We start from the raw sequence: 14,362 nt of genomic DNA on the forward strand, positions 1-14,362 counted from the left end.
TGCATTTTGCCAATGAGGATACAGCAGGAATTTGCATTTTGAGGTAAATTGGTCACTTTTTCACCGGAGTGAGCTGTCTGACCTCAGACTGAGCAATGGACGCACAAGCCATGCATACATGCTAACGTTCAGGATGGGATGTGGGTTTGTAGCTATAGCTGTAAAGTATAATGGCAAATACCCCTCTGTCCTGCCTATGTCTGTGGATTTTAAGACCTCAACACATGACTTACACTTATCTTTCAAAAACTGACATTCCCAAGACCCTTAAATACCCATGCCTTCTGCTGCAGCACCCCCCGTGCAGGCAGTGGAAGCACTGGTGGGAAAACAGTGTACAAATGGAAGCGTCCCGGCCCCAGATTTGTTTGGCTGAGATGGTTTACTGGAGGACAACCCAACTCTCAGGAGAGCTGGACGAAGCTGAACAGAACTGAAAAAGGAGCCGGTGAAACTGTTTGGGGATATTGGTTCTTTTTGAAACACTTAGTTTATGGCAGAGGGAATCATTCACATATAATTTTCTGGTCAGAGTAGTTTATTTTCCTCAGTCTGACTTTGGCCTTCCTTCTTCCCACCCTACTGACACATGCCTTGGTTTCAGAGGCCAGAAACAAAATATGGTTCGCCAGTGGGGTAAATATGTTGGGGATTTCCATAAACTTGTCACAAAGTCAGTTGAAAAAAACGCATTATTGGTGCATCTGCAACACCAGTACCAGGACAATTCAGACCTGGAATGGAAAGAGATTATAGGTTCTCTTAATGAAGAAGGAAAAAACGGGTTCAGTAAGCTTGTAACATGCTCGTAACATGCAGATTAATTTTTTTTTTTTGATGATTGAGTGAGCATTAGACACAAGAATGCATTGTTTTTGGAGCTCATATATGGACTAAAACAATCACTGAGATGCTGTTGCTTTAGTGTTTTAAGTTTCTGTTTAAACTTTCTGTCTTTCCACTCTGCATGAATGCAATGCTAAATTATTTCAGTGCCTCTCAAATACTGCCTGCATTTTGAAATTTGTTGGGTTTTTATTTATTTTAGACTTTTCACAGATGGCATCAAACTTTGTCCTCGCAAGCAGGACCTCCCTGTGCTGTCCAAAACATTAGATACACCAGAGAAAACAAATTTGTCACCGTATTAATGTACTGTTAAGTTTATGTTGAAACGGTGTAAGAAAGGTGGAGGATGTAGTTTGTGGTGCTGTTGAACTGGATTGAATTAAACAGTGTTTCTGCCTCAAGTATAGAATCGGGTTGTCCAATTAATAGATAAAGCGTCCTCATTTATTTTAAACTAATGCTGAATGCCATAACCTTCATGAAGATAAGATTTAGTGCAAGACTGTTATATTAGAACGCATTCATTTTCACTAGTGTGCCTAATGAACTGGCAAGTGAGTGTATTTTTCACACTTTGGTGATGGGAGCGGATGATTTTTTAAAAATTTTTTTTTTTTACCTACAATGAATTGTGTATAATATTTCTGTGACATGCAACGCTGCCTAATCCACTTGCTGTAGTGCAAAGTAAATCTATTCGTTGGCTAAAATAAATGAAAACTAGAAGACGGGTTTAAATAAACTTTGACCGTGTGTGACGGATGAAAACAGGAATACTCAAGTGATTTATATAAAATGATCACGTATAATTCTTTAACCTGAAAAGTGACAACCGAGGCTGTGACAGGAGTGTGTGGCATGTGCAAGGCATCACCGTGTGTGTGTGTGTGTGTGTGTGTAGTCAAACATTGCACGAGGCCCCTCTCTCCTCTCAGGAAATGAATTAGTCATTCCCTGTCTCATCTGGGATGTGAGGGAGCCACATCGCCCCTATGTGGATGGCAATATTAATTTAACATGACACTGCATTGATGGTCAATTTCAGTTTCACGGCGGCTGTTTAAGTGGAGTGGTGGAGTATTAATGTGATAAGATGTGAGAACTGAGGGACGTTACATCTCTCTCCTTTCTGCCATGTTTCATACTCAGCCAGCCATCTGGACAAATCAGCTCCCCACACGCCTCTCTCTCACCTCAACTTTAGGTTGTATGTGTCTGAGCGCGTGTGAGGGAGAATGATTGTCTCCCCCTCTGTTTGTCCGTGGGGGACTATGTTTGGTGGATGTAATGCGCGTGTCTGTATGCACATGCTTAGGTGTGAGGTGGGGTTCGAGATGTAGGTATGCGTAGGTGTGATGGTGGGTGCGGTGTGAGCGTGTACGTCTGTCTTTTTGTTTTTTGTTTTTTTTATGGGTGTTGATGATTTTGTTGTGTGATTCTGCTTTTTTTTTTTCATGTGTGTGTGAAAGTGGCTCCACATTTAGGTGCGAAGAGAAGAGTGTAGTTATGTATGGGGATATTATGTGTTTTTCTACTTTTTATTTCTTTGTGTGACTGAGCGTAGTGGATTTATTTATTTTTTTTTTGTGCGTGTGTGTGCAGTATACTGTCGGGACATGTGAAATGAAGAGGCTGGCTTTGCTTTCGCCCATGTGCGGACCCCCTCCCCACCCCGTCCCCTGTGTTTATGGGCCTTGTTAGCACAGGCTTGCCTTTCAATCTTCGTTACCGGCGTAAAATTCGATGTGTCGTACTTCCAGCTCACAGCAAGTGAACCGTGTATGAACGAATTAGTAATCTACACAAAGTGCTTAATCAAATCAGCAGCTGCCCCTGGAATAAATATTGTAGAACGTCTTGGGATATTCACTGGGAGAAGGGTTTGCTCAAAGATGCGTACGTGGAAATCATACCAGGCTGCCACTTAGACTGGAGTGTCGCACTGTGCCATGCTGTCCTTAATTTGTCTGGGCCTGCTGAACAAAATACTCAGTTTACTTGAGCATATGTTTTGTTTCTGATAAGATGTGAAGTAAATTCTATCGCTGAATTTAGTATTTGGTAGTCAAGTATGTCCTATTTTGCATGTTAAATGCCAGATTTTGCAGTTTTTCTTGGTTTTAAAGATCCCAGATCCTCGTCTAAACTGGAGCCGGTAGCTAGTGCAGACATCGGGCCTCGCTGCTCTGCTGTTAAATGACGGATAGCAGGGGGAGGCTTTGCCACTCTCTCAAACGCTACCCCGCCCTCTGGACTTATTAATGACAATAATTAGGGAGAAACCTCCCTGCGAAGCCCGCCAGAGTGATTAGCGCTTTAATGATGGAATGGGAGGTAGTGAGCGCACACAGAATTGATTTACGTATTCGCCCTGACCTTTGGAATCCAATTTACGCATCCACAGGCAAAGGAAGAGTAGGTAAGAGATGAAGGAGAGTGACAAGGATAGATAGAGAGTGAAAGAGCTGCCTGGCACTTGGAGTGTGACTGTAGTTTTTATGGGGACTGGAGTAAGGGCATCTGTTTTTATAATTCTGAAGTCATTTTGTGGCTGTGAAGTGGATTGAAGCCCTTGCACGGAACTAATAACAGTCTCCCACGGCCGGCGTTGAAAAATGATCCGCAATGTGAAATCGCATTCCTGCCCAGCAGTGGTGCTTTTTGTGTTTTATTAAAATTGCCACGTCTTTCTTTCAAACGTAACATTATTGCTGCTCATGATTTCTCCGTGCTTTGTTTTGCAGGATCCAAGCCCTTCATGTGTAAGATCTGCAACTTTGCAACCGCTCAGCTCGGCGACGCGAGGAACCACGTCAAGAGACATCTCGGCATGCGGGAGTACAAATGCGACATATGTGGGTGAGTTCCGAGCAGCTAGCCTCTTTTAAAGGTGGCTGAAAACACTTTGTTCAGAAAGCAAGGCTACAATTTGATTTGTTCGCTCCTGAAAGGTTAAAAGAAATTGACAGTATCAAGGAGTGCTTGGTGACTTTGGTGACAAATAAGTCGAAAACTGACCTTTCAAGAGGAAACCTGGTACTTCCCATCTTTTAATGACTGGTCTTCTTCTTGCCTTTCAAACTAATTCATATGAATTCAGAGAAATAAACATGAATTTAGATGAAAGGTTTCTCATTTCTCGGAACAGCTGCCTTGGTTTTCAGATTGAGAGCTGAAATTGAGATGCAGACACCTGCGCCGGCCAGCGAGTGGTGTGTTCCTCCCGTCAAGTGCTATCTGTTAATTATCTATTGCACAGCCCACTTTAAATTGCATTTGTCTCAGGCTAATTCATAATTCAAGCCAATTTAACCCTGCCTGACCATAATAAGAGAAGTGGGACGGATTTGCTGCCAGTCTCATGCAAATTCCTTCTATCAGATTTCAGATTTTTTTGCGTACCTTACCACCGTTTTGGTGCCTTAATGTCCTGGTTGGAAACCCGGAGTGAAACAATTCATTTTAAGGCATTTAATTTGGAAAACGTGGCAGCGGTCCAATAATAATCCAAAATTAAGCTCTAACCTTTAAGTACTCCCAGGTTTATCTTGAAAAAGACAAATTCATTGGTCCCCTCAACTTTCCTTTCCTTTAAAGGTAAAAAAGTCAAGTTTATTTTACCTTCTTCGTCTGTTCAGCTGTACAAATAATCTTAATTGGAAGTTTATGTAGGTAACTACCAGCCTATAAATACCCAGTAGTGCACATTATTATCGCACTACCTTGCACCCCCTACATGTAGACCATATGTTGTGTTCAGCTCCTTTCGTTCCCGTGGTAGACCTCCCGACTGCCTTGCCATGTTCAAACGGACGTGTTAAGCTGTTTAACATGCAGTCGGGGAATACAGTAAATTGTGGGATTTCCAGCTTTGTGCCACCGAGCTTCGGCGGCTCCGCGTTCGCCGAGATGAAGACATATGCGGAGTTATTAGTTTCTCCCCCTGCGTGGTTCTGTGTAAACCGTTCCATTTAGTTCAGTCGCGGGCCGATTTTGTTCTTCTGAAGCCGAGCACAGCGAATGTGCTTATTTGCTCCCACTGATGTTTCGCAAACATATTACAGCGGGAGCAAACAAGCTTTGGTTTAAACACAGCTTCTACTTTAATGAGAGGAAAGACTCATGTTTCACAAGCTCTCCAGCTAAAAAGAAAAAAAACTCTTCTCCCCAAGTGCTGCGTTGGGCTTTGACCAAGCGTCTGGCTTTACATACATACACACACACACACACACACAAGCATGCACGCATATACATACAGAACAGTTCTCCAATATGCCTTTAAATGGGACTACTAAATACAGCCCCTGGTTTCACAAATCATGCGGATGGAGGAGCTGTGTGCTGCCAGTGCCAGCCACTGGTGACAAATCGGCCCTGTGTGCGCTTTCAGTGCTGAGTGATCACCAGGCCATCCCTCCTCTTGACTAAAGAGCAGCAAACACAAAGAAAACCCCCAGAAACACCCTCATTAAGGCCAGAGCCACGCATACGCATAACCTGCTCCCCCTTCCCAAACTTTTCACGATATGTCCTTAATCTGAATCTAAAGCACGTTACTAATGGATGGCCATGTTTCAGGTGTAATGTGTAATGTGATTACCCGTTTTGTTTCGGGTGACCTAGAAAAGTGAGATTATAGTGCGATTAAGCTCTGCGTTCTCCCGCGGATACTAATGACAGGGCAACGGTTTGCTTATACCCAAAAAAAAAAAAAAAAGAAAAGTTTTTGGGGGGGATTTTTATGTGCAATCACAATTTATCATGCCAATTAACACACAGCTATGTTTGGGATCCTTTTATTCACTATATGAAATTTTGATTTCAATAATTTGTTCCTTGCTTACGTACTCTTGAGATGTAGCACTTGAGAGTTTCTGGGTTTTAGTTTCCTGCAATTTTGTTTACGCTCAGCACATTCTTCGTGCGTTTTTTTTTTTTTTTTTCTTTCCCTTTCTTCCCCTCGCCGCCATCGATTTCCGTGTTTTCCTTGTTAAACTTTTAGACTGGAAGATTACCTCGGCTCTGACTCCGCGAACGAATGGATGCGCCGCACCTCGCCTGTCCACCTCACTTTGGCTCCGGCTCTCTGCGGCTGCGGCTGTCTTCCCAGCAGCCGGGGGGGGGGAGGGAGTTGTTGATAGTTTAAGATCATATTGTTGTGGCATTTAATTAACAAATGCAAATGCAAGGCCAGGACAGATTGGAACCCTTGACCGCGCTGCCAATCAAACCTGATCGTGCCCGGCCGTTGCATCGCTCATCAGCTTTCCGCCTCCGCCCTCGCCGCTTCCTCAACTTCTTCCTCATCTGTTTGTCTGCGGTCTTACCTCTCTATCTGCTCATCTTTGTCTTTATTTAAAAAAAAAAAAAGCATGCTGTATGTCTTAATTTGCCTATAAAGAACACTTAAGGTGTAAAAACAGCTGAAAAAAATACACAAATTGGCTGTTGGCATGCAAGATAAGATTTCTCATATTTAATTGGTAAGAAAAAAAAAATCCTCCAGCATGTGAGACTGCAGATTCTTGCATTTCCTCCTGGCGTGTTTTGTCCACAGTGGGGCCTGGCCACTTAATGAGCCTCCTCCTCTCCTCCATCATTTCGCAGAAAGGTCCGTGGATTCAGCATTTCCACCCTCCCGCTCTCTTGTCCTCCCTAAAGATGCAACGGACATCCAGTGCTGTTGTAGGTGTTAAATTATGCATAAACAGTCTAAATGCTTTGAGGCATTGGTTTAATATCTCAGCCCAGGCCTTACAAGTATTAACACTATCATGGACATGGATTGTCCTCTTGCGGACCGCCGTTTTTATGATTATGGGTCATAAACTGCCCCGTTTTCTGGTGTCACTTTTTGAACAAAGCTTAAAAGATATATCTCTTCTCCACTGCGCGGAAAGTTTGCGGCGTGCTAAAGTTTGTGTTCCGTGTGGAGGAGGCTGCATTGTGCTCTTCCCTCCCTCCCCTCTGGTTTTCTTGACTTAGTGTTGGAGAGAGTATATATAGTCATGATTTCATGTTGGGTGTTGTGTGTGTGATTTGACTGTTAACAGGATGGGGCTGGCTCATGTCAGGGTTTTTATGTCCCCCCTGTCTTGTGAGATTGTCTGGTCTGTTCCCAGAATAGCCCATCAGTTCCGCCCTGTGTTGCTCATCCGCTGTAATGTGCCTTAATGCCCGGGCCTGTATGAGTAGTGTGAGGCCTGGCAGTGACAGTGGAGGAGCATCTTAGCTTGCTGCTTATCCAGAGAAAGCCGTCACTTAACTCAGCCCCTCTATTGTCTATCCACACCCCTCTCCTTCTCCCCTGACGTGATTCTCTATAATCCCCGAACAGATTCTGGTTAGAACTCCCTGAGAACTATTTTTATGTTTTTTTTTTTTCCCCCTTCCTTCCTCCCATTTAAACATTAATGGTTGTTGCAGATGAAGAGAGGGATCCCTATGAGGATGATTATAATGTCACTCCGCTGATCTCCCGCCGCCCCGAAATAATTGTACATCATCGCTTCATAACGTGTCAGAGAGACACGTTGGTGGCGTGCAATTAAAACCGCAGAATATAATACACCAAATTACTGCCTGTCAGGCCCATGAACAACACACTCGGTATTTGAGTTACACTTAATCATCACGTACATTAGCGATTTCGCTAAGATCCCCTCCGCACCAACCCCCCCCACGCTCGTACGGCAAGGACGTGGAGCACACTGCTCCTTACACAATCCCTGCTGAGGGACCGTGTTGTGTGGTACAACAGCTCTAGGATAGCTATGTATTTATGTCGGCGTTAGACCTTTACGCCCTTAAATTATTTAGCCGTGCGTGGCCGAGAGCGTGCACTGTGTGTTGGCAGGAATTCTGAATTCAATAACACAACAATGAGCCTTTTGTGTGTGTGTATATTTCATTAGTAATGTTATCACTTCAGATGCTCGTGTAGATGCAATAAGAAGCGAGTTAAAACAAAATGCGGGAGAGGTGGCTACCTGAAGACACACTTCTTACTCTTTTGCATTTGGTTGAAGCTCAAAAATACGTCCGGCAGACCCAGAAGGTGAACATTTGTATGGACAAAATGACACAAATGCTAAATGGGTTCCTCGTCTGGATTTGCACGCGTGACTTTCCTGATCAAGCCGCTGCAATTTCTGCTCATCAAACGAAGCACCGCGCACTTATTCCCGTCAGGAAGATGTATTAACGTTTACTGCTTACGACACCTCAGAGTCCGGGAACACGGTCCTTGTCAGTCAGCGTGGACCCCCCTGCACCAAAATAAACACATCTTGCTCTGATGCGTTTAACGAAATTTAGTGTGCCATTATCGGAAATGAAATAAGTAACGCTAAAGGTCATTTGGAAAATAATGCAGAAAGGCTGGTCTGGAAAGGTTAAGTATGTGACGGAGCTGTTCTGATGATAACGAGGGCTGCGTATGGCTTGGAGAGCTCTGCGTTCTGGTTTGACTCGGCACTCTGCGATCGCTCTTTATGACCGAGACAGCTTTACAGCCCGTTACCCCCCATAACACGATAAAGCGCAGCATAATGGATTGGATGTGTTTAGTAGCCTTGGGCTGATGTTTGTAAAATTAATGTTTTTTGCAATAGAAACACACCCGTGCACAGGCGCGCATGCACACACACACACACGGAAAAAGGCAAGTGAGGAAAAATAGAGGAGAGGGGAGAAATCCAGACGGCACCGATGTATCAATATAAATCCACCGGTGTACAGTTTTATACTTTTTTATACTTGTTTCCGAGCCGAGTTGTCGCACTCCGTTTAATCATAAGCGATGCGTCCTCACAGGTATCTCTCAGCTGAAGAGATGACAACAAACATATGGCTTCATTAGTTCGGTTTGTGTTCTAAGGCCCAGCACTCAGCAGAAAGCCAATGAACGCTATTAAAATTGTGTTTCAAATTACACAGCGCCGCGCGCACTCGAGGGAGGGCGAAGTCTGTCTGCTCGGTCAGTCTCGCGTCGGCGAAAGGATTCTGTTTGAAGAGTTTGAATGGGACCCCACTCGGCAGCTCTGAGCGCCAGAGACAAAGAAAGAAATCTCAGCGCATCAGTCCTATTAGGTTTTAATAACAATCTCATATTCTTCAGCGGGCCAATAACAGGGGCCTCGGGGCTTCATAATCAAACCATTTCCCTTTAATCAAAGACATACCAAAACAAACGCTGGGCGAGATTGGTAGTTAAACCAGGGAGCCAACGCAGCACCTAAGCTTATGCTAGTAAGTTACACTACTCTTGAGGACTGTTTTAGTTAAGAGGTTATCGTCTGCACTATGCATGGTCTCCCTAACTTCTTTTCTAAAAAGTTCTTCTTTCTTTTCATCACTTTTTTCTAGTCTCAACTCGCAAAAGTCTCCCTCAAGACAGCATTTATACACTTTTGTAATTCACCTCCCGAAGATGAACGTCGCCTAACGTATTCAAATGCGTTTACGCCCAAACCGGGACAAAAGAGGCGCGAACTTTATCCTACAAAGCACTTGAATTACTTGAAAAATGTTGCTGAACAATCCGTTCTATAGAGCTAATCGTGTCATAGGTATATTGTAGGAGGGGGAGGGAGAAAAAAATAAAGAGAGGGGAAGTTAATGAGTGATTAACAACAGCAATTAAAAGATGAAGAGGAAGGCAGATGAAAAAAGGGGTGTAATTAAAATATCAGTCCCCTCATTGTCAGAAGTGCGAGTGTCATCCATTGTGCACTTATTAAAAAGCTGGGTGGAGGGGAAGGAGCGAACGGCGCTTAATTCCAGCAGCCCAAAGTGTCTGGTAATCTGCCCATGGATGGAGCTGGAAAGGGCCGTAACTCATGTTTAAGTGTTGGGGCCGTGTCATTGCAGGTTCACAGTCATGCATTTCTGTGTTGACACCCATCGGGGCAGGGGATATTTGGCAGTCAGGAGTAATTTAACTTAATTAATGGGATGCATATTTGATGGAGGAATAAAATATCCCGGCTCAGCAAAGTGGAAAAGGGGAAAGATTTAGTGGGAGTTAAAGGTGGAGGGGAGAGTAATTTGTGCATTCAGTTACCGGCTGCTTGAGAGACAGAGAGAGGGAGCAAAGGAGAGGAGGAGGAGGAGGAGGAGGAGGAGAGGAAGAGAGAGGAAGAGTGCGTCGAGGCTGATAAAGATGGCAACCGGGAGAGAGGAGGAAGCGGAGGGGAAGATGAGAGATGGATGGTTGACACAAAGCTGAGCTGATGTGTAGAGGGGAATGGGCTGTCCCTCCATTGAGAGGGCCATCAGACTGACAACGCTTGATTTAATTGATATCCGGACTGAGCCCTTTCTCAGCGCAAACAGACACATTACGCTGGTTTGCAAACTTGTAGCGGAGCTGCCAAGGGCCTTTTTAATATTCATGAGGGGGCTTTTAAGGGCGTTCGACAACGGCCTCCTCCCTCAGCCACCGCTGCCTCTGCTGCCTCTGCCGCCGCCTCTGCCGCCGCCGCCCGCTTTCCAACATGTCTCTACTACCAACACACTCACTTTACCTTCCACTCACTCACGCGGCAGACGCGCAACACGCTGGTTCCCCCAGACAAACCCGTGGCCTGACGCGAAGCTGTCACGCTGCTCTTAATCTCCCCTGGCACTTTTTAATTGACTTCCTGTAGGTATAGATTATTTTCATGGCGAGTCTGCCACCGAGATGTTTGATACCGTCCCGGAGACTGGCATCTGGGACGCTTGTAGCTCACCGGAGATGACGCTGCTATCTCGCTCTCTGTCTCGCTCTCTGTCTCCCTCCTCCTCCGCCTCGCTCCGTGTGATGGCCAGACTTATTGGGGGAACAGGGGAGAGGTAAAATGCAATCAGTCATTGCCATAATCATAATTGAGCTGATGTACCTGCTGGGAGTGCTGGGGAAATGTTGGCTTGGGTGGAAGGGAGGCTCTTTGTGTCTGACTGATGCTGTTAGTAGCATTAGGCCGATATACGGTGCAGGTATTGGCCTTCTGTTAAGAGCTGGACGTCAGCCAGTTGGTGCTGTCCAGCTGATATGATGGATATGATGTAGTTTCTTTGATTACACGCCGTATTTATGGAAGAATTAATCAACACTGTGTTGCCTGTCAGAGGTAAGGCCTTTAGTCTAATGAAACAGCTTGATCAGATTCCAAACAATTAACCATAGATTATGATTATGATTAGTTGTTAGGTCATTTATATAGCCCAGTCCTACTTATGATATCTCAGGGAGCTTCATACGCCCACAATCAGCAGTTTCTTTAAGTGCCAAATCTCTCAAAGAAGACGAAGAACAATGCATCAGATGGCTGGGTATGCAGAAGGGTCGTAAAAGCGAACACAAGAAAATAAGTCTCGAAACGCAACTGTGAGTTTATAATCTCTTCCATCTCCCGTTATCCATTGTCCTGATGTTGCGGCCCGGACGTTTTTCCAAGCGCACTTGGACGAAACTCCCGGAGAAGCGCTCCGAGTGGCTGCGAGTTCTCAAATATTTTGGCCCCGAAAATGGCGACATGTGAAGTTATGAAACGCTAGCACAAACTGTCAGCTGTCAAGTGGCCCGAGTCCAGAAAAACACAGTTAGGGATGCGAGCCTTCGTATCTATACCGCCACGCCAAATACCATTCTCAATTTGTGTATCGCATGTGGTCTGGCCCACACACGCTCATACCGCGCTCGCAAGCCGTCAGAGACCTCCGCCTACACTCCGCCGTCTATTTACACATTCGTCGTATGCGCGCGCCGACTCGCCTTCTATGTTATGATAAAAGCCAGATGATGCTACGTCGGGGTTTAAAGAGACGCGGTGTCGCTAACGTTATGTTTGAGCCTCGAGGCCGACGAGGATCCATAGTGGGTTTTCATTAAGTTGGCATTTTCAACCCTTTACGGTTTCTAAGCCTCTACTCGGTATTATGTGGTTTGTAAACTATCAAACAAACCATATCTGGGGCCAATCTTAGACTTAGGGTTCTATTTCCTGCTGCGGATCTATTTAATTTAAGGGATTACATAAAATGTCTGTACTCCGCACAGCGTGTCACATTAGGTTAACTCCTGTTTCGGCAGGCTTGTTAAATTTGGCCCCCGTGCTCCGTAGCCCATCATTTGGCCGCATCCTTCAGGCTTAATATTACAAGATCCCCATGACTCTCAAATTTATGAAGTGATATTGACCATTGTCTATGCGAAACAGATAATAAGCCGTGATGAATGGCTGACATTAGTGATGAAATTACATCAACCTTAACAGGCTATTGTATTAACACACCTAGCTCGAGCCCACTCCTCCCCGCCGCCCATTTAATTGATTAATTGCTGACGTGGATGGATGAGGGGTTTTGGGTCCTGAATCGGTGGCTGATTGCTAGTCAACCATAAACAGGAGCAGCCGCAGTGGGCCCTCAAGGGCAATATTCATGCTCCCCAACCTTATGGTGATTCCTTATCCAGCTCTGACAAGAGGAAAAATATTCGGCCATAAAAATGCTGGTATCACCGGGCTGACATATAAAGCCCTCTGTCACTCCCTCGCTCTCCCTCTCCCTCTCCCTCCCTCCCTCCGTGTTGCGTCTCCTTTAGCTCTCAGTCGCTCAGCACACCCGTCGGACTCCGAAATCACCCATCCTCCTCTGCATTGTAGCTAAAGTCCCTCAGGTAACCCCCCCCCCCCGCGCCTCCCCAGCTTTAAATATGAGCAAATAATGGTGGAGTGAGTGATGCTGCCTGTGTCCTTGACTGGGATCCTCTGTGTGCTGTAGCCACATCTCACTGTCTCGGAGTCCTGTGGGACGCATAAAACACCCCCGTAGAAAAACTCCCAAGGCTTGTCGGTGGCATCCGTCGGATGGATGCGTGGATGCAGAAAGCCAATGAGGTCTTTGTGTGTGTTTATGTAAGTGTGTGTGGGGGGGGGGGATAATGTTTACACTGCTGTGTGTTTAATGAGAGGGGCGCTATGTCCACTTTAATGTGTTTGCATTTCAGATGTGGCGCGACAAAGTTATTACACTGCACATCACATCTCCTTTGTTGTTCGCCCGCTTCTTTCGCGGCCCTGGTGTCCGGTGTTGTGCTTAGCGGCGGGAGAGGTTGCGTTCAGGTTCAAGATCTTCCCATCAGCGCCGTTGTCACCGAATTGTGCAGAACCTTCTTAACAGGGTCGGTCGGTGGTGCGTTTTTTTACTGTGGAGGACGAAACGTAAGGACGCGGGGAAGTCGCTGCCTTGTAGCCCGACATCCACGCGTTTCAGGACTCTAGCAAAGACAAGTGGACGTGTGGCCGGGAAAGTAGAAGATCCCGTGCTATCTTAGCCCTCTCCAACACGGCGCCGCGTTAACCTCTGCGCCGCTGAGCCCCCCCCCCCAGGCCGAGGCGTAGGTCTGAACCCCCGCACCCAGCCGTGAAAACGCTGACACATCGATTACCCGCGAGAGGGAAATAACGTCGAGCGTGATGAGGAGGAACGCGCCGCGCGAAGAGGAAGCATTTATTCATTTATTCTGTTTATTCAGCAAAACAAACAAGAGGTCAGGATTATGCTGCAGCACTGATAGCCCGGTGTCTATTACAGTTAAATTTCAAATTAGGGGGTTCACTCTGCCCACTTTTATGGTCATTTCAAAGCCTGCCCGCTGCCTTTCAAGCCCCCCAGCAAAATCAGATTACTTAGACTTTTACAGGCTGCATGAGCTTCAAGTAGAGCCACAGCTCTTAATTTGTTTCTCAGAGTTTGGGTTCGGAGCTCAAAGAAGCAGGCGCCGGTGTGACTTGTGGTCTTCTCGTCGGACATTAGATGGCGCCATTCAACTTGCTAGAAATCCAACAATCCGGGAGATCATTTGCAATACGCGACTGCCCGGCTGTGTGAGCGGTACGTCTGGACCTCTTGCATGAATGAAATGTATTTGAGGTTCTTTTGAAAGAAAGTTGACTTTAAATCTTTAACATTTATTTCAGTTATTATTTGTCATGTTTTAAATACAATACAGCTAGATTATATCTTGGGTGTAATTGTGTTGTGACAGTGCTTGTGCTGGCGGAGGTGAGACGTCGAGGTGAAAGTTTGTCATGCACAGAGCTGGATTATTATTTAGAAGCACAAGCAACTTTGATTAATTAAATGCGCGGATGCCGACACATGAGAAAGTCTCATTTAAACGTACTCGGGTGTCCACTGCTTTCCAGAGTCGTACTTTAAAAAGTAGAACATTTGCTTACAGAATATTTCCTTGTATCTTTTAGTTAGACTACCACTGAATGTTAGTGCAATAGTACATGAGCCAAGTTGGAGGCTGGGCTTGTGGCAGGGCAGACGTAGCGTTCAGCGGGGTGTGGGGGGGGTGTCCCTGCCGGTGCTGCTTTAACTAGGACAAGCCTCTCTATACCGGCGGACCTCAGGGGCCGATCAGCAGGTCTCAGGAGAGGCTCCCCACACGGCCGTCTCACCAGGCCTGTCACGAGGGGGCTGATGCTGGGCTGGCTGGCTGGCTGGCTGGCTGGCT

At 45.8% G+C, this 14,362-nt stretch overlaps 1 protein-coding gene across 2 annotated transcripts in view; it reads left to right on the forward strand.

The window, feature by feature from the left end:
- znf407 (zinc finger protein 407) overlaps positions 1-14,362 on the forward strand; it is a 147,226-nt gene that overhangs the window by 9,823 nt on the left and 123,041 nt on the right. For both annotated transcript variants that reach the window (XM_084557005.1, XM_084557006.1), the window contains one exon: positions 3,594-3,708. In XM_084557005.1, the coding sequence (XP_084413131.1) occupies positions 3,594-3,708 (115 nt within the window). The remainder of the gene's footprint in view (positions 1-3,593; positions 3,709-14,362) is intronic.

The sequence above is a fragment of the Chelon labrosus genome (genome assembly GCF_963514085.1).
Source record: "Chelon labrosus genome assembly, chromosome: 12".
NCBI lineage: Eukaryota > Metazoa > Chordata > Actinopteri > Mugiliformes > Mugilidae > Chelon > Chelon labrosus.